Source organism: Ptychodera flava, chromosome 14 (genome assembly GCF_041260155.1).
Source record: "Ptychodera flava strain L36383 chromosome 14, AS_Pfla_20210202, whole genome shotgun sequence".
NCBI lineage: Eukaryota > Metazoa > Hemichordata > Enteropneusta > Ptychoderidae > Ptychodera > Ptychodera flava.
Genome location: NC_091941.1, coordinates 41,295,805 through 41,318,851, shown reverse-complemented (window position 1 = coordinate 41,318,851; position 23,047 = coordinate 41,295,805). Strand labels below are relative to the sequence as shown.

The 23,047-nt window shown below is 35.2% G+C and overlaps 1 protein-coding gene across 1 annotated transcript in view; it reads left to right on the top strand.

Annotated features, from left to right (window-relative positions):
- The window catches only part of LOC139150531 (microtubule-associated protein 10-like), a 36,991-nt gene extending 14,797 nt beyond the window's left edge, over positions 1-22,194 (top strand). The window contains exons 2-3 of the mRNA XM_070722957.1: positions 7,094-7,291; positions 19,705-22,194. Coding sequence (XP_070579058.1) covers positions 7,094-7,291; positions 19,705-20,339 — 833 coding nt within the window. The 3' untranslated portion in view covers positions 20,340-22,194. The remainder of the gene's footprint in view (positions 1-7,093; positions 7,292-19,704) is intronic.
- Positions 22,195-23,047: the final 853 nt, after the last annotated feature.

The window sequence follows — 23,047 nt, the reverse complement described above, 5'->3', positions numbered from 1 at the left end:
GACCAGCTGATAGGATAGGATCGGCTAAATCTCCAAAAGAATTTGTAAGCTGCAAGCCTATGTTAGCAAAGAAATCGTTAAAAGAATTTGCCATCTTAAAATCATCAACAATAATACCATCACCGCATTTGATATTTGATGGCCCAGCCGATATATTACCAGCCAACAAGTTGTGAATGGTTTTCCAAAGCTTACGCCCATCATTTTAGTACTTTGTGCCCTGTGGGCACAAGGTACTAATGTGATGGCGCGGCCCAATACGGCCAACATAGTGGGCCGTATGCTGTGGACGCAGGTATCTCAGAAACGCTTCAGTAACTTTTTCTGAAATTTGGTCTGGTGGTCACTTGGGCATGTATCTCAAACGGTCTTTTTCCTTTTTTTGATTGAATCATTTTAAAGTCACTTTTTTAGCTTTTTTCTGAAAACCACTATTTTCACTTTTTCCTCAAAACCACTGATTTGATTATTGTGGTGTTTGGCATGGGTGTTCGTATAGTTGAAATACCGTCAGAAATGTTCAAAATTTGGTGATACATGCCTTACATTATTTTTAAACAATATTTTTATCCATTTTATTTTATATTTACGGTACTTGATTTTGCCTCACTTTCGCTAAAGCTACCGTCTGCGCATGCGCACAACTGTAGGACAAAATCTGAGTTGAAGAATCGAAACGGACGCCATCTTGTTTCTCTGTATGGGCACATTTTTTACATTTTGAACGTTTCACTGTGTATTTCAATATGTTCTATAGTTATGAAGTTGACAGTGATGCACTTTTGCAGCTGTCATGTTTTTTTTGGTACGAAAGGCGCCTTTGATCGACTGAAGAATGATGGCCTCCGTAGGCGATAGACACCGGTACTGGCAGGCATATCAGTTCTACTGAGGAAGCAATCCACTGGCCCGTATAGGTCAGGGGCTCACTTAGGGGAGAACCACTTGATTTCTGGGGGGGGGGTATGGAGGATTTCGAGGAAAAAAAATTGTCACCAGGTGAAATAAAAGACAAAAATTAAGCCTGTAATGGCTTGAGAAAAAAATATTCTCATAACAGACAGAAATAAAAAAGGAATTGTCACAATGCTGTTGAAATGAGCAAAATTTTGGAAACTTCATTCTCATGTATTCTTTGCTGGCATGCTGCCAAAGGCACGCAAATGTTTTTACCACAAGTAATTCTTATGTGTTTTTTTTCCAGCACTTATGATATAAGCATTCACTACTGTACACCTCGGTGCACTCGATGTTTTCCTTCCCTTTTCTGACCCAAGAAATCATGTTTCAGGATTTCTGTTGCAATATCTCAATGGTATAGGCAATATCTAGATGGGACTACCGGTATTTGACTTCTGTAAATCGTGAAAATTTAAAACACAAGATAGGAGTCAATAAACTAGTGTTAAAACCAATACATTATTCTCTCAATATAAATATGTTAGAAAGATTACAAGTTGACAATGAAAATTGAGGAACAACAAATATAATGAAATACAATGTGTGAGCCTTGTTTCTCTGACCACAAAAGATGACATCTCCCCTGAGAACTTAAAAGGACTTGACTGTTTTGAAGAAAAGCAGGTATAGTACTGATCAGAATTGATTTGCCAAAAAAGTGTTCTATAATTTAAAGTTGTATATATAATCGACTTTCCATTTTGTTTGTCATTTGTTGGAATGTAAAATGAATAAATAAAAACATCCTGTGATATATGAAACACTGGCTTAAATTTGAAAAATTGCACTGCTACTCCATTTGAAAAAAAAAATTGATGCAGGTCTGACTGTAGAAATAAAAAAATGCTGTCTCTCTAACAAAAGTTCCCATACCCACTTCCTGCATACCCCCCCCCCCCCCGAAATCAAATGGGTCTCTCCTTAATATGCGCATGCGCACATAACAAGTTAGCGTTGTTTTTCTAGGACCTTGAAAAATCAAACTGACGCCATCATGTTTCTCGGTCAGTTGCGAATTTTGACGTTTTAAAGGTTTTAGCGTATATTTGATTGCTGTCATGTATTTTTTGGCACGAAACGCTCCTTCGATAGACTGAAGAATGATGGCCTCCGTATTCGGTACTCCCCAGTACCGGCGAATCCATTGCTTTTAATAGCGAGGCAATCCCACCGGCGGCCCGTACTAATAGCTGGGTGAGAGCGAGGGAATGCTCTGTCCTTCTACCTCCGGCCTCCATGTCATAACAAACTAGTGTCTTTTTATGTTGATGTACTGTCCTTTCGACACAGCGATAACTTTTAGTTTTCTGTTGCTTATTTTGGGTAATTTCGACAGTTGTGCATTGATTTTGACATCATTTTTGAGTTAATAACCGTCGATGTTGGCAACTCTCTCGCTAGCCCTGCGTACGATGCTGTGTGTACGTGTTAGGAACGCACACAGGGAATGCACTGCGTACACTGCGTACGTACGCAGGGCTAGCGAGAGAGTTGCCGACATCGACGGTTATTTACAAAAAGTGAATAAAAGACTGGCATTTTTGGAAGCGATCGAGTAGCTGAGGTGGGCAGGGATACGACTTGGGCCCAAGAACACTGAATTTCGGCAGTAATTTGGCTTTTTACGTCAAGTCCCAAAATGGATTTGAAGTCACCGACCCTACGTACGGGTCTTTGCAGGGCTTTGGTGAGCGGGGCGAATAGCTGTAGCGGAACACACAGCATCGTACGCAGGGCTAAATCCGACATGGTAATTTGGCATGATCATCAGATCATACATGATCCGAGATTGCACTTTAGCAAGGTCACGATAACTAATGTTGTTTGTTTCACTGTCGTTTAATACCTATATATTTCCACTAAAAGACCATTAGAATTTCCTCCTGGCTACTTTGAAATCGTGCACTGGCATGCATGTAGTTGTCAAACATCACTATGCTGTAATGTACAGTAGACTTTCATACTATGAATATATCGACTGTCACTGCATGTGTGCAAATCACTCCATATCATATCAAAAAATGTAGTATTGCTACGTTTGAGCTGCCAGAAGCCAGAATTTACAGTTTACGAGAAAGTTATCTTACATGTAAAACTCAGTTCTACTGTGAACAAAATGCAAGCGATGTTGTCTAACTATCGTGAATAGCATAATATTTTGTACCTATCACCGTGTCAGAAAATCAGAAGGAAACAACCAGTCAGACAAACTGTGGTCAGGATGATACTGTCCAATTTTAATATTTGTCTCTCGGCACACACCAGATACTCATGACTGTAAAACAACATTTCCATATAATTGTATATTCAGTTTTTATATTTAGTTTGCTTTTCACCATATTGTATGTCCTTCCCTGCACTACATAATTCAAAATTAAATATTGTTTTTGGCCTATACATACTGGTACTTGAGGGGTAAGCTTATTTAGTCTAATACATTAAAGGTGCACTGTTGACCTAAAGAGTCCAAACTTTTTATCATTGTATTGTAGATAGGTGTACACTCCAAATACTAAGTACAAGTGTGGTGAGTGTAACAAGCAAATGTTTTTTAGTCAATGGTTCATATCAAGGTTGTTGATACTTAGAATCCACACTTGAACTTATGCTGGAGCGGTAACCAACCAGTTCAAATAACTTTCATTTATGTCAAAACAATTTGACTTTTTGCCAAATTTCACATTTATGGCAATTAATAAACAGTAAGGAGGTACAAAGGACGTCGGTGCCCCCGGGCCCCATGTTCTTCTTTATTTCATTTCTATTTGTTGCCAAATTATTTGCCTTTTTTCTCCAAATAATATATGAAGTGACATATTGAAAATGCTTTTTTTTCCAATAATCTCTCTGATGATATGCTGATAAATACTCGTCATTACGAAACAACTCAAGATCTGAACTACCTCTGTTTGGTTTTAAACATGGAGGTAACTTTTTTCTTCCATGGTTTGAAATATGCCAAATACACTGAGTAGATTTTAGGCCAATTGTTACCGCGATATATCGATGTGATAACAAGTTAACATTTCATAAAGTGAACTTATCATAACACAGCAACATCAAGGTGCATGATCGGTCGTTTGTACTATTACTAGTGGAGGCAGAGAGAATGGGTGCCAATGGTTTCGACAGGTACCACTTTACAACAGACATGCATAACTCACTGTTATCCTGTACCATAGGCCCAATGATGCAAAAATGTTACGTCTTTTACAGTACCACAAACTGATTGTTTCATAATCTTTTTATCAGCAGTATTGGGCATCTGTCCAACTTTTCAGAGCTATTGTAATTATTTTAAGCTTTCAGAGGGCCTTAAGACCTAGTTATTGCTCAGGCTAAACTGTTCGATCAGAAATAGTGCATTTGTTTTCGCAAGTGGTGATGTGCAGTGCCATGATATTCATGTCGTGGGCATTTTCTCTACGTTTGATCTCGATAACACTAGCTTTATGATCCGCATTTATTACCGGTACGCATATTTTTCCCATGAAATTTTGCTACACCAGGATACACATTTATTTTTTGAACAAAAGAATATTAAAGCCAAGAAAATGGGGTCTATTTGAGAACATGAGAATGAAGGGCTGTACTATGTACAATTTGTGTATATTTAATTCCAAATCAGTTGAAGTATTGAACCGTAGTAGTACTATTCATGCAGTTGTTGTCATTGTTAATTGTCAGGCCCGACACCAATAGACTAAAATTACCAGGAGAACACTTACTAGAAGAGTATTATTATAATACTGTATCACATCAATCTACCAAAATCGATCCATTCCATAGCTAGAATCTGCATGTTGAGACATAATTAATGGAAAGCATAATTTTATTAGCTACGCCGTGCTATGCATGTCGATCGAAGAGGATTAGAGTAGATGTTGCACAGACTTTGATTTGCGTGAGCGATAGGTGAGTGGAGCAATCGCTTGCCTCAAAACCATAGGCCTTGGGAAACCTTTATTTGTTGTTAAAAACGATGAAAAATCACTATTCTGTCGGACTACCTATAAAGTATTTTAAGGGGGCGCTGCACCCAACACACCATATTTTGCTCAAAAATCACTGTCTTGCAAATATTTATTCAATTTTAATTAATTTGTTAACCAAAGATTAAAATATTGGTTGGGTTCACGTTGTAGCTTGTCAAGCAGTTGTAAGTTGTGTGATAAAGAGGTGTTAATTTATGCAAATGTATGCAAATCACCCGATTTCCTGGCTTCTTTTTCCTACCAATGTCGAGACTTCCAAAGAATTTAACTCCACTCTGGTTTGGTCAAATTTTCTGAAATTTTCACATTATGTTCTTTAAATGCTATTTAACAAAACGTCTGTTTTGTTTGGCAATAAAGTTCTTACATTTTTAATAAGAGGCATTTAAATTTTGCTTACCATGATTTTAATCAATTTTTTGAGTGTCAGTCTTTAAACCCTTGCCATTTTAGAATGAGGATAGATAATGCCAAATAAAATTGTCGTTTTTTTTCTGCATATACTCTTCTTTCAAGTGAAATATTACATTTCAGAAAATAACGTCAAGGTTTTGACTTAAATCAATTTTATCATTAATACCAAAATTGAGTTTTTTTACCCTAAATATACAACCACTTCATCCTTTGAGTAAATTACTGCTACCATACTAAACTTTAGAGTCTCTGCTTTTTGAAAATATATAATATGAGGGGGTTTCCTTGTCATCTTTGATGAGAAATATTGCTTTGAAAAAAACTGTGTTGGCAACATGCAACTCCACCTTAACTGGTCGATAAAGAAAATTACTGGACAGTGGGTCAGCATGAGTGTTGAACCCTGAATTTTTTGCTAAATTTCAAAGATATTTCATTTTCTTACTACATAGAGAAGTAGAAAAGTTGTATTATAAATATAGACAACTAGTTCTGCTCTTTCTCCTATCGCTTTGATACAAATGCTGTCTAGGATTAACTCATTGTGATAACTGTAGTCCTTGTGTAAAAAAATTGTTATTGATCCAGTGACAACAGGAGTATGTCAAATTGTAAGGATTTATCTAGAGATGAGGGGTTATGGGTAATGCTCTGTACACCTACATGTACTTTGCCATTCCAGGGATGGAATCATATCCTGAGTGTCTCAAAGGAAACTTACCTTTTTTGGGAAATAATGATTATGGTTACATACTGATTAGATATGGTAACTTTCCCAAAGGTCTGATATTGCTACCAAGTACCAAAGTGAACCCATTCATAGATTTTTTATAATATAAATGAGATGATAAATCATTGATATTCTCATGGTAAGGGTTCTCTGAACAATTTTTACCATGAGATATTGCCAATTTGCATAAATTTACATATCAAATTTGCATATGTTTGCTTTTGTTTAGTACTCATATTTATTTTATAGGGTGATTTCAAAATTATTCCGTGGAAAAAATAATTAGCTCCCAAAAACCATTAACATATCTCTTAAACTCCTGTAACCCCTTGATCATTATTCACTAAATATCAGGATTTATGTTTGAATACATTGTACAGCAAAAGTATTGTCTGAGATGCATAGTATGAAGGACTTTACCAAAGCGTGTGATGTACAAGCATATAAATCATTGTATTTTGTGATTAATGTCATTGTTATACACCTTTTTTAGACCAATAAAAATTATTGCATTTTGAGAATGCTCTGTCCTACACTGCATTGCATAATCACAAACAGACTGGGAACAAGTTCAGTGTGTTTGCTAGGTGTACAAAATGAATATTCAAACCATACTGCAATGCAGTGCATGTGGTAGAAATTGTAGTTCAGCAGCATAATTTCACATAAATTCACTGGTTTATGATTGACCATTATTTACTGTGTGACGTAGGTCATTAATGTAAAGTTTTTGAAAAAATTCTGAAATCTTGTCTTGTTTTCCCTGTGTTGACGTAAAGCTGTTATGAATTCAAAGGGCAAATTGTGTCCAATAACAAAAAATATTGTACTGTGCATCAATGTTATTGGACTTCATTTCCACTAATATTGAAACTTATGTATGACGAAAATCCAAAGGTTACAGACGAAGGCGTGTATAATATAATTTATTGCATTGTGTCTCTGACCACAATATCATCCTTCTATACTAAGGTTATTGTGTACTGTGTTTCAGGCAACACTCAAACTATCCATCAAGGAACACCTAGCTCACCGAGAAGAAAACCTGTTCCAACTCCTAGAAAATCAAAACATGGAGTCCATGAAAATCCACTGACAAGTCATCAGCAGGCAGATTATCAGCATGCAGATCAAGATAGGAAAAGTGAAGTTGAGCCTGTGGCAGTGGAACCATTGAATTTGGAAAGATTAAGTAAGTATGCGGTGTTTTTTATTCAGTTGCAATAGAGAAATAGTCACTCTATGCAGTTGGGTGTTATGATTTGAAGTATGAAGAAGCTCAAGAACAAAATTGATACTTTTAAGCAGAACATCAAAACTTTTCTGTTCAGTAGAGCGTACCGAACAACTCTGACTCAGTAAAGCGCTTTTGAACACTTCTATCACAGAGTTTTGTGCTATAGAATTAAGAAAGCAATTTCTTTATTTGATTGATTGATTGATATATGCTAAAAGCTCTCACTTTGATGACCCTATGAAATAACTTAATTCAGTCTGGGGAGTGGAGGCTGTCTTTCATGTACCAGACACCCGGTGCCAAGTTTGATGTCAGGTTTAAGGATTACACGTCCTAAATTTGGGAATGATGAACACTGTTGAAGTTAGGTTTAGGTTTCATAGATTGTATGTTACCAGAAAGTTAGGCCTGATAAGGTTAAGGTTGTTGAATTATGTAAAAGTCAATAACTCAGAAGGTTTGTGTAATTCAGTGCATCTTTATTGTAGGAATTGCCTTTCTGTTCTTTTGATAATGTTCTAATTCTTGCAACTTATGAGCATGTAATGCTAATAATGTTTACAAAGCTGCAAAGTACTATATTTGACAATTTCGTTAAAATACATTTGACTCATAATGTCAGAGTCTAGTACTGTACATGTAGCTATAGAATGTTATATTACCAAGTACATGTACATGTGTAGGCAAGTTACATGCATTGGTATGCTTTGCTGTAAAAATTTTTGTTGCTGTTGTGGCAAACAGTGTGCAGGAAGTGTATTTCATAGTTTTCTTATTTCTGAACATTAAGAAGCAGAAATTTTTCATGTTTCATTATTTCTTATATGCAATCATAGTGGAGCTTGTCAGTAAATGTTCAGCGCCATTGCTCAGGTTTTGCTTGAACAATTTTATTCAAATAGCTGGACAATTTCTATACATCAAGGTGTACCATATGTTATATTTTGTGATATTGTCATAAGGCCAAAAAAAAATATGTGCTGTTCCGATTACCTGACCTGCCCCAATTTTACCCCCCCTGACCCTAGACTTTTTAGAGCTTCGTAAACCCGGAAGTAAAAATAATGATATGAAAAAACGTGAAACGCATGAAACTAATTTCTAATAGTTCAATTTTGATACTTTTTGAACTACTTCAATAAAATGCTGTTGAAACAATACCAGGCATAAATTTCCGTACGCTGATTTTGCATATGATAGCCTATCAGTCAGTTGAGAGTTACGTTCACAAAAGTTCATTGCCCTAGCCCGATAAGGTTTCTGTGTCACATCATCTCTGTACGATTGAGAAAGGGAGACAAACTGAAGTTTTTGTGCATCATATGAATGTCCATAACACTCTGAAAATAATTCTGATAGCAAAATTGACACGAAAAATTGGACTTTACTGACACAGAAACGTGTTCAGTGCAGACTGCTTAAGCATTGAACTATTTGAAGCAAGCTGTGGTGTCAATGGGCCCGGTTTTTGAATTCAGTGAACAGACACTGACTCATTTTTTGGGGCAAATAAACCCTAAAATTAACTGTCAGGGACAACCAACTTTTCTGTTTGTTATTTTCCCCATTCTAAAATGACTAAAAAAAGCAACTGGAGCAAATCTGACATCGAGAAAAACTCGACTACGCATTCAATTCAATTCAAAACAAGGGATCTGACCCTCTAAGTTGTTCGTTTTAGCTCTACTGAGTGTGCACACAAAACTACAAGACCAGCTAGGTCACTAGAAAAATACAGCTCAGTGGTTTGCAAAGGGCAATGTTGATCCAAACTTACAGTAGTGAGGGATGATATACACACAGTAAAAACGTGACAAACAAGTACATTATTTTTTTCAGAAGCTACAAAACATTCTTTTATAACTACAATAATTTTAGCTCCCATAGCCATATGTATATATGGCAATGGAAGCTATTCTTATAGGCTAGAAAAATGTCTGTATGTCTGTATGTCTGTATGTCTGTATGTCTGTCCGTCAACATCAAAAACTCCAAAACCGCTGCACATTTCATCTTGATATTTGGTGTGTACATGGATGATGGGCTGTAGATGAGATTTTGTTCAAATGAAGTTGTCATTGCCAAAAATATGCAAATTAAATGAAAAAATGTAAAAACAGTCAAAATTGAAAAACTCAATAACCACTGAGCAGATTACATGAAAAATTTGCATGTAAGTACTTTGGGCTGACCTGAAATGATTGTGCTTTTTTTGATTTTTTGATGTTGTTGAAAATATGCAAATTAGTGCCAAAAAAGGCGTTTTTGGTAAAAAATCTTCTTCATAACCGCTGGTCAGACAGCTTTGATATTTGGTATACAGGTCCCTAGGGATAACCCAACTTGGATTTGTTCAAATTGTGATGAAATATGCAAATCTGTATTTTTAAGGAATTTTTTTGTCATTTTTGGTCAAAAATTTATTTCATCAAAACCGCTCGTCTGACAGCTTTGATATTTGGTATACAGGTTCCTACAGATAAACTAAATATGATATATAGAATATATGATGAAATCTGCAATTTTGTATTTTTGGTGCAATTTTTGCCATTTTTGGTCAAAAAATGTGTTTCTCAAAAACTACTTGTCTGATGCCTTTGATATTTGGTATACAGGTTCCTAGGGGTTTTCTTAGTGTGATATAGTGAAATTTGATGAAATCTTCAATTTTTGTATTTTTGGGTCAATTTTTGCCGTTTTTGGTCAAAATATTTGTTTCTCAAAAGTTAGTCATGTGATAGCTTTGATATTTGGTATACATTTTTATACATAATTATGATGAAATCATCAATTTTGTATTTTTGCAGCTAATTTTGCCATTTTAGGTCAGGCCATCCTGAAATGAGCTATCAAAGATCTCAACCTTCTTCATCAATACATATGTCATGAAAAGTTGCTCTCTACATAACACAGCAGAGCTCTGTCGACTATTGGGTCGCTTGTTTTTTTCAAAACCGCTGGTCAGACAGCTTTAATATTTGGCTAACAGGTCCCTAGGATGACCTTAGTGAGATAATTTCATACAGTCAGGAAATACTTAATTTTGTATCCATGTCTATAGTAGCTTCAGGGACATTGGCCCTATGTTTAAGATAATGCGGTGATTCAGTAAGCATTTGAAATGGTGAACTGTATTTGGTGTTGAAATGCGGTAAAAAATAATGAGAAAACATAGCTGAGGTGATTTCAGCAGGTTTGGTTTCCAACAAATATATTCAAAGTTTTTTTCAATGTTAAAGAGTGATGGAGGGGGGGGCGGAGTCCTGGCAGATTTTGAAAAAAATCCAAACAAATGTCAATAAAAAAATCAGCCACAGAAGGTTTGTCAAAAGAAAAGGTGGGATAGTGGGAAAAAAAGAATGTACAATGTATCGGATAAAAAAGATAATGTTCCTCATCAATCTTCTAGACAACCCCTTTTATCAAATGGTACACCCCTGATGTATTTTTGTGTGCAATTAACCATGCAGTGTATTTTAGTTTAAGATGTCAATCAAGTTAGGTAAGGATTTGAAAGGAAAAGTCAAGTTCACCACAGTTAAATTTCTTAACTTTATCTCTTGTGTCATCATCCTTGTATATTAAATTGGTTAAGTTTGTTAAGTTGCTCCAGATGTGGATGTACCAGCTGTTCTGGAAGAAAACAATGTTTACTTTTCCCTGTAGGGTTTCTGAGTTGATGATTGTATGTTGAAATCTCTCCATGTATCTGGTGCATGGGCAAAATGTAAATATCGGTTGCATGTTATGTATTTCAGTCTATGTCAAATATTGTAAATGAAAAATCATGAACTGTTTGCTGTGTGCTTGTAAAAGATAACATGTTTGTCAATACATATTAAAACTGCCTTGCAGTTTGATTGTCTTAAAAATTATCACAGAAGTAGAAAACGAAAAGAAACTAATCAAATTGCTGTAACATATTCACCCTCAGTGTCTGTAGGCCTATACTTAACTATTTTATCATTACATTCAGCTTTTTGTTATATCTTTATCACTCTTCATGGGCCAAGGCACATTTGGGGTCAATGTCATCACTCTGTGCCAGTCTGTGAATGTCAGTCTGTCTGTATGTGTATGTCCATATTTCATACAATTGTTGGTTTGTTTTGATAACTCTATGGGAGCGAACAGTGATTATTGTCACTATTTTTTAGCTACTATAGACTATAGTCTATAGAAGCTATTGGGATGGGTATCCGTCCGGCGTCCGTCGTCAGTCTGTATGTATGTATGTATGTATGTATGTATGTATATATGTCCGTTTGTGAGGCGTCCGTCCACTCAAATATCTTGAGAACCGCAGTACTTACTGATTTGATATTTGTTGTGTAAATGAAAAATAGGATTTTGAGAAACTATTTTTTTTAATTTTTTGATATTGTTGAAAATAGGCAAATTAATGCTAAAAAAGGCGTTTTTGGTAAAGAATTTTCTTCTTCATAACCACTGGTCAGACAGCTTTGTTATTTGGTATACAGGTCCCTAGGGATAACCCAACTTAGATTTGTTCAAATTGTGATGAAATATGCAAAGGTGTATTTTTAAGGAATTTTTTTGTCATTTTTGGTCAAAATTTGACTTACAGTATGTAATTCTTGTACTGTATAAACCCTATCAATTCACCCAGAAAAAAATAATTGATATGATTTTAAATAATTGAATTAATTGGGAAATTATCAAAGCCAAAATAATTTTAGTGTAGAATTATCAGAAAGTTCAACTTTTTTTGACAGTTCATAGTGAAATGCCTACCATCTTGGAGGATTAAAACATGTAAAGGCAACTTTCCTGAATCCCAACTTTGACATATTCTGAACCATCATTTATTGTGCCCTGTATGTTATCCAAAAGAAATTGCTCATAATAGTTTGTCATGATAGGGTGGTCAAATAAATAGAGATAGAGAAAGTTCTAATTTCAATTTATGGTTGACTTGGTAAGGATAAAATAAAATTACTCTTTGAGGAAAAAAATAGAGTGGTCAATTAAAAGAGTGGTCAAAGTGATAGGGTTTTTATGGTAAAGCTGGACTGTAAGATTCCTCATGTGCTATTTATAGCAATTATGCAATCTGTGTAAACAGTGCAAGAAAGTGTTACATGATTCCTTACAATGCTTTTGATGACCTTGAACTTCTTAAGTTTCAAACATTTGTCTCTTCAGTGTGCTTTCTCTGAGTACGTACAGTCTCAACTTTTATTCAACAGAACTTACTTACAATGTTAATTTGAAAGTTAAAATGTGCTTTGTTAATAGGATGGAAATACTGAATAAGGTAACCAGCTTAAGATTCTTTATAACCTGACAGATACATGTATGCTGTTTTTTATGACGTAAATCTTGATTTAAGCAAGTCTTGTGTACTTTAATTGGAATGTAATTAACTCTCGTTTATTAGCTACTATAGACTACCGTACTCGTCCGAGTATAAGCCCCTGCTCGTGTATAAGCCCCCCTACTGATTTCAGAGGATTTTAGAAAATGCATTACATCCGTGTATAAGCCCCTACCCTAGTGTAACTCCAATACAGAAAGGTTAGGAGAGTATATTTAGTTATTTAACTTGGTAAAATTACTTTTAGATAATAAAAAAACTATTAAAAGATGTTAAAACAATGGGAAACTGGAGTTCCCTTGACAGCATCGTAAGAAAAATGACACGTTTTCCCAGTGCTATCTTGATTCTTTCACCCTGCTCACCCCCGTCGCCTAAATAGAATAGTCTCACTCACGTCGGCCATTGTTCATTTTCATTCACAGCCACGATGTTTTCATGCTTGAAACATGCAGTTTCTTTTGTTTTAAGCAATTTATCCTTTCATTTGTGAAGACTTTTCCTGGTGACTATTACAATTTTCACTTCTATGTTGTTGTTTTCACAAGATGTAGACAGTTTGATACTGGAATATTGAGTTGCCTTTCCGTGTAGGCAATGCATGCCTGTTCACATTACTGTTGATCAGCAGCATACATGACGTCTTTGTTTCAAGTTTGGGGGTTTTTTTTGACGCTGAATTTCACCGAAATGTCACTTCTGTATTCAGAGATTGTACAATCAGTTTCTTTGGATGTGTAAGTCTATTTTGAAAGCGATAGAAAGATCGAGTGGTGTTGAAAAAAATCGTGCATAAAATTAGCATAAATTAAGCGTCCATGCCAGACAACATGGGGTTGCTCGAGTATAAGCCCCTCCCCTAGTTATGCAGCTGTTTAGTGTTGCCGAACCGGGGGCTTATACTCGGACGAGTACGGTAATTTAGTCTATAAAAGCTGTTGCGATGGGTATCCATCCGGCGTGCACCGTCAGTCTGTATGTATGTATGTATATATGTATGTATGTATGTATGTATGTATGTCCCTTTGTTAGGCGTCCGTCCACTCAAATATCTTGACAACCGCAGTACTTACTGATTTGATATTTGTTGTGTGGATAAAATATATGATTTTGAGAAACTATTTTTATTAGCTCCCATTTGCCATACATATATGGCAATTGGGAGGTTATATGGTTGAAAAAAGTCTGTATGTGAGATGTCTGTCTGTATGTATGTATGTATGTATGTATGTATGTATGGATGTCTGTCCGTCCAACGCAAAAACTCCAAAACTGCTGCACGTATAAAGCTGATTTTTGGTGTAGTGATGCCATATATGGTCTAGATGTGCCGTTGTTAAAATGAACTTGTTAGTCTCGATATGCAAATGAGGTAGAAAAAAGGGCGAAAATGGTCAAAAATCAATAACTCAGGAAGTACTCGTCTGATCATTGTCATATTTGGTTTTTAGGTACCTTAGGCCCCATTCATTCATTCAAACATATAGATTTGGTGTCAATATTGGCTACTTTCTATTTTTAATGAATTTTTTTCTCTATTTTTTTTGCCATTTCAGTAGAAAATTGTTTCCTCTGAAACCAATGGTCTGTTCGCTTTAAAATGTGGTTTGCAGGTTTCTTGTGATGACCAAAAATAAGACTCATCGAAATTATGGGAAAATTTGCATATTTGTATTTTTGGGCAAGTTTTGCCATTTTTGGTCAAAAAAATCTTCTTTGAAACTGTGTATGCCATTACTTTCTAATTGGGTGTGCAGGTTCTTAGGAGTGACCTGAAGATGACTCTGTGAACTAAAGGCAAAATTTGCAAATTTGTGGTACTTTTTGCCATGCTTTCAAATTTGGTACACAGGTGAAATGTAGTAGGTCATTCATTTAAAGTCAAGTACTGCCAATGTGAATGAGCAGATTATGATTGTGCTGTTCCAGGCTGAGATGTTATTTATAGGAATGATGCAATGTTAGACGGTAATTGATATTTAACTGAATTTGACTTACATTGTATGTAACTCTTGTACTGTATAAACCCTATCAATTCACCCAGAAAAAAATAGTTAATATGATTTTAAATAATTCAATTAATTAGGAAATCAACAAAGCCTAAATAATTTTGGTGTAGAATTATTAGAAAGTTCAACATTTTTGACAGTTCATAGTGAAATGTTTACCATTTTGGATGATTAAAACATGTAAAGGCAACTTTCCTGAATCCCAACTTTGACATATTCTGTACCGTCATGTATTGTTCTCTGTATGTTATCTAAAAGAAATTGCTCATAATAGTTTATCATGATAGGTTGGCCAGATAAAGAGAGATAGAGAAAGTTCTGATTTCCAGTTGTGGTCAACTTGATAAGGATTAAATAAAATTACATTATGAGGAAAAAAATAGAGTGGTCAATTAAAAGAGTGGTCAAAGTGATAGGGTTTTTATGGTAAAGCTGGGCTGTAAGATTCCTGATGTTCTATTTATAGCAATTATGCAATCTGTGTAAACAGTGCAATGAAAGAGGTACATGATTCCCTATAATGCTTTTGATGACCTTGAACTTCTTAAGTTGCAAACATTTGTCTTTTCAGTGTGCTTTCTCTGAGTACGTACAGTCTCAACTTATTCAACAGAACTTACTTGCAATGTTAATTTGAGAGTTAAAATGTGCTTGTTTAATAGGATGAAAATACTGATAAAGATAGCAAGCTGAAGATTCTTTGTAACCTGACAGATATGCTGGGGTTTTTTAAAAATAATCTTGATAAGCAAGGCGTGTTTACTTTAATTAGAATGTAATTAACTCTTGTTCATATTGTTATAAGCAGTCGTACCGGGTATCAAGTTGAACAAGCTGATATTGATAGGTTGGGCGGCTGTTGGAGGTTAAAGGCTGTAAAAATAAATGTATGTATGTATGTATGCATTTCTGTCTGTCTGTCTGTCTGTCTGTCTGTCTGTCTGTATGCATGCATGCATGCATGCAAGCATGCATGTATGTATGTATGTATGTATGTATGTATGTTAGTATGTGCGGATGTATGTCCATCCACATTAAAAACTCCTAAACCGCAGCACCTACCATCTCAGTATTTGGTGGACAGGTGCACCCAGGGGTGAAGATGTGAATTTGTTCAAATGAATATGCCAAAGTCAAAAATATGCAAATGTGGGGGAAATAAAGGAAAAATCCTGCAAATTGCTAAAACTCTTTAACCACTGGCCAGATTTGGTTGAAACTTGGTATGCAGGCTCTTTATAGTGACTTTAGTTACATTTCTTCAAATTGTGGTGAAATGTTGAAAGTTGTATTTTTGGGGCAATTTTTCCCATTTTTTGTCAAAAAATCATTTTCTCCCAAAGTATTTGTTGGATTGCTTTAAAACATGGTAGTCTTGATCCTAGGGTTGTTTTCTGTCAGATATGTAAAAGTCATCATGAGATGGAGCATTTCATATTGCTGGGGTATAAGATTAATTTGGACTTACAATGGAATTTTCTTAGTAATCAACCTGTAAGAATGCAATGTCATGTGTGTACTAGTACTTAGTATTTCTGTAAAATGGGAGCACAGTGTCATTGACACTATTTTTAATTTTTTTATATTGTTGAAAGTATGCAAATTACCACCAAAAAAGGCGTTTTTGGTAAAAAATCTCCTTCTTCATAACCGCTGGTCAGACAGCTTTGTTATTTGGTATACAGGTTTCTAGGGATAACCCAACGTAGATTTGTTAAAATTGTGATGAAATATGCAAATCTGTATTTTTACGGAATTTTTTTTTCCATTTTTGGTGAGGCCATCCTGAAATGAGCTATCAAAGATATCCACCTTCTTCATCAATACATGTGTCACAAAAGGTTATTCTCTACATAACGCAGCAGAGCTCTGTCAACTGTTGAGTCGCTTGTTTTTTCAAAACTGCTGGTCAGACAGCTTTAATATTTGGTTTACAAGTCCCTAGGATGACCTTAGTGAGATAATTTCATACAGTCATGTATCCATGTCTATAGTAGCTTCAGGGACTTTGGCCCTATGTTTTTTCTTGGTTTGTGTAGTGCAGACAGTTCAGTGAAAAATGAAAAAATCCCTTGAAGGTACAGTGGGAATGGCTGGCTGTTGTTAATTTTTATGTTTGAATGTACATTAAGCCCTATGAAAGCAAACTTACAGAATATGTGCAAAGAAACATACAGAATATTTAAGCATGAGGGAATATGCTACAATTTTTAGGGATATTAAAGCTTATAAATATTAATGAGCTGTCAGCCACTCTTGGAAGCCCTATACATTCACAACAGTGATATCGAAATTTGTTGACTTTTGAAAAAATCTTATTGAGGATGGTGCTTGGAGCCAGTAGCTTGGATTGTGTAAGCAAGTGATTTATGGCTTGTTGTATGTATATCACAAGTGACATCACTGCAACATTAAAACTTACATATAAGATGTCATTAAATGTGTCAGTTAAATCCCCCCCCAATTTTAAAATCCCCCTCAAAAATTCCAGTAGAGGGGGACCAATCCCCCCTGGTATAGTATCCTAGATGAAACACTGCATTGATGACAGTAAATATTGTGTTGTGTCAGTTCTTACAAGTCAGACTTACCTGTGGATAAACAGTTCACTTTCCTGTCAAAGAATTGTAATTCAGCCATATCAATTTCCGTTGCAGTCTAATAAACCACACACTTCAATTCTACTGATGAATATTTTATTTTAATAAATTGGTATTCACTTTGAGTGCGTTTCATGAGGAAATTGTTCACTGGTAGTTTGTTTGAATGCGTACAAAATGCACATTGAGAAATAAAAAAATGAAAAAAAAATTTCCCTACCTACCTACCTACCCTATTTTTGAAAACCATGTAATCGGAACAGCACAATTTTTTTTTTGGCCTAACCTGTAATTAGTTAGCTGTGTATCATTGTCATATTGTCAGCAAACGCCATGGAAACCAGATAAAAATTGAGCTTATGTTAATACACTTGTGTTTTTTGTCTGTGTTTGTTTTTTTCCCTTGCCAGCTGGTAGGTTTTTCCAAAATCCAAGGATGGCAAACAAAGAATTTTCTTTAAATGGCCTAATGAAAAATCACAAATTTGCACAAATTAAAATATGCCCAGAAACCACTTTTTTCTTTTTGTCTCCTGTAACCAGTCCGGATCATTTCCAAAATTTGCGATGTTATACCATAATAATAGTTCCATGATTAGCCAATCACAGATCGAATCACGTCATTGATAAGATTACAGTCACTGTAGATTCGCCAGCATGGTATGAATCACCATCAGCTACTTTTGGCCCTCCTGTAGGCAATAAAATCCAAACCTTTGCACTTCTTTCATGATAAACATGATCTTATGTTCTCTAAGAACACTTTAACAAACAATAAAGACCATCAAGCAAAGCAGAACCTAGATAATTACAGTTCATTTCAATTACATCCCTTTCCTGATTTCCTTCATCTTTCTTGTGTAGAGTATTTGATAGCTGCCATCTCTGATACAAAATAGGGTTTTTCTGAACAATTTGTTTAGGTATGCGATTTATATTTTGCAGGACTTCAGGCCAGAGTCCAGGCATCAAGGCAATATATGGGGTTTGGTTGTCTGAGCCAGACTAAAAACGGTTCCTGATTTTGAAAATGTGTCTTGGCAGAGTGGCCACACAACTGTTCGAGATTATGACAGAAAATGGCACGAATTAATTGTTTATTTCACAAACAACATCTATATTCAAATGAAATATGCAATACCAAGTGTTTCACAACTGACAATATTTTTGACACGGATCTACGATAATACACAAAAAAGTTATCTGAATGGTGCAGCGGAGGAGTTTATAGCAAAATAGAGTTCAACACACTATGGCTTACCAGGTTGCCAGGAAATACACTCTGGAGCTGTTCAGGCTGACGGCACTCTGGCTGCTGATTGGCTAATGATATAGGAAAAAAATTATTATGGTATAGCGTCGCCAATATTGGAAATGACCCGGACTGGTTACCAAAATTTTCTAAATTCTGGGACTTTGTTCACACTGTGATACCAGCTACAATTGTATGTTTCTAGATAACGTCATATAACTTTGATAATTTGTAGTTTATTCTGTGGTGATGTGCTGAATTACAGTGGTTCACATCAAAGCAACAGAGATGAAATAAGCAACACCTGAAAAGTGCATATATGATAAAATTGGTCACATGACTGCTTGAACTCCACCAACACAAAGATGTTCCAAATAGCCCAAGTGACAAAATACCAACACAAAGATGTTCCACATAGCCCATGTGACAAAATACCAACACTTACAGATCACCCCATTGCTTAAACTCTTCTTACCTATCAAATACTTATCACACATACTTTATAAACAACTACTGTTGCTGATAATTAATTACATCAGTGAGGTTGTCATTCATGAAGACATGTTACTAGTATAGGATAAAGCCCGAGTACGAGGGCTCTTCTGGTATATAAAGTCCAACCCAACGATAAAATGTCGAGGCCGCAGGCCGAGACTTTTATCGTAGGGTTGGACTTTATATACCAGAAGAGCCCGAGTACGAGGGTTTTATCCGACTTAAAAACTATCGCCCCTAACTGATATATTTTCGTTTTCAATGTGTTTACGTCAACCGTCCCCTTTGTCAATGTAACATGTTTAGGATATGAATTAAAACTTTTATTTGTGAAATAGCCTTCCAATGTAATGGAACATCCTATAAATGTCCTAGGGCACATTATATAAATGCCCTAGGGCACAGCAGATTTTGTGTTGCAGCTGGTTTCCGCTGTGTTACCAAATTTGAATATTAAAACGTACCAGATGTCTACAGAATATGACATGTTCACTTTTGATTGGACAGTACTTTACTACAGCGCTGTCATTCGTTTCTGGAATTTGGTGAACAAGGCTTTACGAGTAGATAAAACACCCTGAATTGAGCACTCTGATTGGTCAATCAACAGTAGATAGTTTTTAATTAGTAATATTGTTAACTTTTAATGAACATCATTTTCTCTTTGTGTATAGCTGTCAAGGACAGTGAAGATGACAAGAGCAATGGCAGTGGACGAAATATCCAAGTTCACATGCCACTCATCAATCCACTTTCTGACGATGATGAAGAGGAGTTGCAGGAAGACACAGATAAGAGCATCGCAGATTCCTCAGAAAATGATTTTGAAAACTATTCAGAAGATTTTGAAGAAATGCAAGCTTCTGAGGGCAAATCATACTCAAGTGAAAATTCAGCAGTGGAAGGCGGCTCTGGAACTAACTTGTCTTATAGCTCATCAGGTCACTCACAAATATCCTTGAAACCTAGTAGTAAACATTCTGATCATTCCAAAGATGAAGAAGAAAACAGCTTTTCATCCAACAGTTCCAGTAAGCAGACAAGATCTAACTCCCAGTCAGATGAATCATTTAATTCTGATGATTCTGGTGATATTGGCTATGTACCCAGTGTCCTTGAAACTGTTCCAAAACCATCGTCATCAAGCAAGTCGCCAAGACGTGCATTAAAGACGGTTACTATCAGAGATGCATCAGCATACCAAGCAATAGGATCTAGCCCAACAACAGCTGAGACAAAAGATAGTGAAGACTTTAAGTCTGTTACTGTCAGTGTAAGTTCTATTGGTGTATCAGACGAAGCATTTTAAATTTGATGAGACTAGCCGTAATCATGAACATAGCGTTTCAGTAAATCAGATTCAATGTCACACTTAGGAGTTGCGTCTTTTAATTGTTAAATCATTTGTACCATGTTTTATGAAAAATAATGATTTTATGAATCAATTCACATTTGCTTTGTCATTTTCACAGCTGTATATTAACAAATATTTAAAATTCTATGAATGTCATCATAAGCCAGACATGTCATTACCCTGTGTATCTTGTGACAAAAGACAAATTTTAGGTAGTCTTTAAATTCCTTGAACATTCTATTAAGAATTTATTTCATGCCCTATACCCTTTATGCCTGCAGTCAATATGAAAGTAAGTAAGCAATATATCCAATCCAACTCAATCGATAGTTTTGTAAATATTTATAAATACATATTGTTGATCGTATATATTATAATTTATGTATTATAATTTAGTCATATCTATTGAGAATGGCAAATCAGATGAGCACCCTTAGAAAGCTCTCCATTCCATTATGGAGTTAGGAGTTAATTTTCTTAAGACAAGCCAGTGTGACTGCCTGTCAGCCAAATTATTTATATTGAATGATAGCACAATAGATAATTCTGACTACTAGTCACAATCATATAATCCAAACAGTTCTTTTATTAGACGCTGTCCATGTTTATTGGTATTTTATTATTTTAATGTGAAATGTAAAATGTTTAATAAATGCTCAAACAATTTCACAGAATTTCAAAATGTACTTCATCAATAATGACATCTTATTCTATTGGTTTGTATAGGGAGAGAAGACTTTCAAATGTCATGGTTTAGGTTAGACTATTAAAGTAATTTCATTAAAGAAATTACCAACCACAAAGCCTTTCATACATTTGCAGTGAATGTTCATGTCATATTTTGATTGTATTTTTGCATGATTTCAACTATTAAACACATTAGTCCTTGACAAGTTCCCTTTTGTTATCAATCTGCAAGTGTTGACAATTCTACTGAAGTACTTATAAGTATCTTATGCCTTAATCATCCAGTACATTATCACTACCTTTCAGCCATTATTGATCATCTTTTAACAAGCCAATTTGAGTATCTTTACAATTTATTTTTGTTTTTGTTACTTTCATATTGATGTAATTTTTTCCAAGACATGGTTTTATCTGTCCGGTAGAGAATGTATAGAGTATGTATCCACTACCTTGCCTCATTTCTGATATAACAAAGTAACCCAAAGTGTGTTGTAGAACATTGATTGAAATGATGTATGTACAGTCTATTAATGTTCTCAATATTTTAAGATAGTACCTTTCTCTGTTTTATTATCAAGATGTATAACTTTTTAGAAATTCATGTTAATTGCTGTAAATTTTGATGTAATCACACCACTGATTTTAAAAAGATTTGTAACAATAATTGCATAAACAATATTGTAATACCTCTGTCACCTGAAAGCTATATTTTTGCACACAGTGATCAAAACATTCAACAAATGTTTAATGAATTTTATGGAGTCTCTTACACAACTGATTTTCTATCAATTTGATTCCACTGTAAATGACAAAGAACTCATTAAAAATAAGATTTTATCAATGTCTATTATTGTATGTAAACTTTTTAACTCTACTGTCATGATCCAGAGCTTATCAAATACCGGAAGGCGGTTGTCCATTGTCGCCTATCAGCTTTATGCTTTCAAACTTCTTCAAAGCTGCAAGTCCTGTCATATTTGGTATACAAGTCCCTTTATATGAATTAAGTCAGATTTGTTCAATTGTGATGAAATACATATTTGTGTAATGTAAAGGGCAATTTCCTTCAAAAGTCCTCATTTAAATTGAGCATTCAATAAACATTTAGTTTGTCAGTTCCCAAGGGTGGCCTCATTCAGATTTCTTCAAATAGTGATGAAACTTACATGTGTGAGTTATTTTCACTCATTTTCTCATATTTGGTCAAAACGTTATCTTTATATTACTGGTCATATAGCTTTGAAATTCAATATGTAGCTTCTTAGGGATGCCCTCATCAGGTTGTGTGAAAATTTGCTCATATGATTTTTGATAATATATTTTCATTTCTGGTTGGATGAGTTTTCAAAACTCTGCTTCCCTGAAACCGTCCAATATAAGCAATCAAATGTGGTTCATAAAGTTTCCAGGCATGACCTCATTCAAAGCTAAGCAGTCTTTTCAAATGGAGATGAATGGTATACTGTTTGTTGGAAAGTCTTGGGTACCCTGTCGTGAGATTTGAAAGAGCATAGATATACCCAGGAATCATGGGAGTGGCACCGCAGCATGTCAACTGCATTTTTGGTATTAAGTTGTCCAAATAATTTGAAAGCATACCAGGCTATTTACAAAGGTACAAGTAATTTAGCTGCAGATACAGAGAGTATTGATATTGCCCCTTGACCCATCAGAGGTGCAGGCAGGCATACTGCTATCTGTTGAGTTGGATACAACTATTATAGTAGGGCTGTTCAAGGTTGCAGGTTTGTTATTAATACCGGTATAGCAGCTGCCCACATGCGACATTTGACACCATGGCTAGAAATTCTGACACACTTTTGTTTTCTGATATTTATCGTAACATTGACAGTAGCTTATTTGATGGTGTTTTTATTCTTGTATGAGCAATCAGGTAAAATTAAATCTAAATTTTTAATTAGACATTTATTTTTGTATACTAAGGGGCCGTAAATAATTAAAACACGGCCATGGTA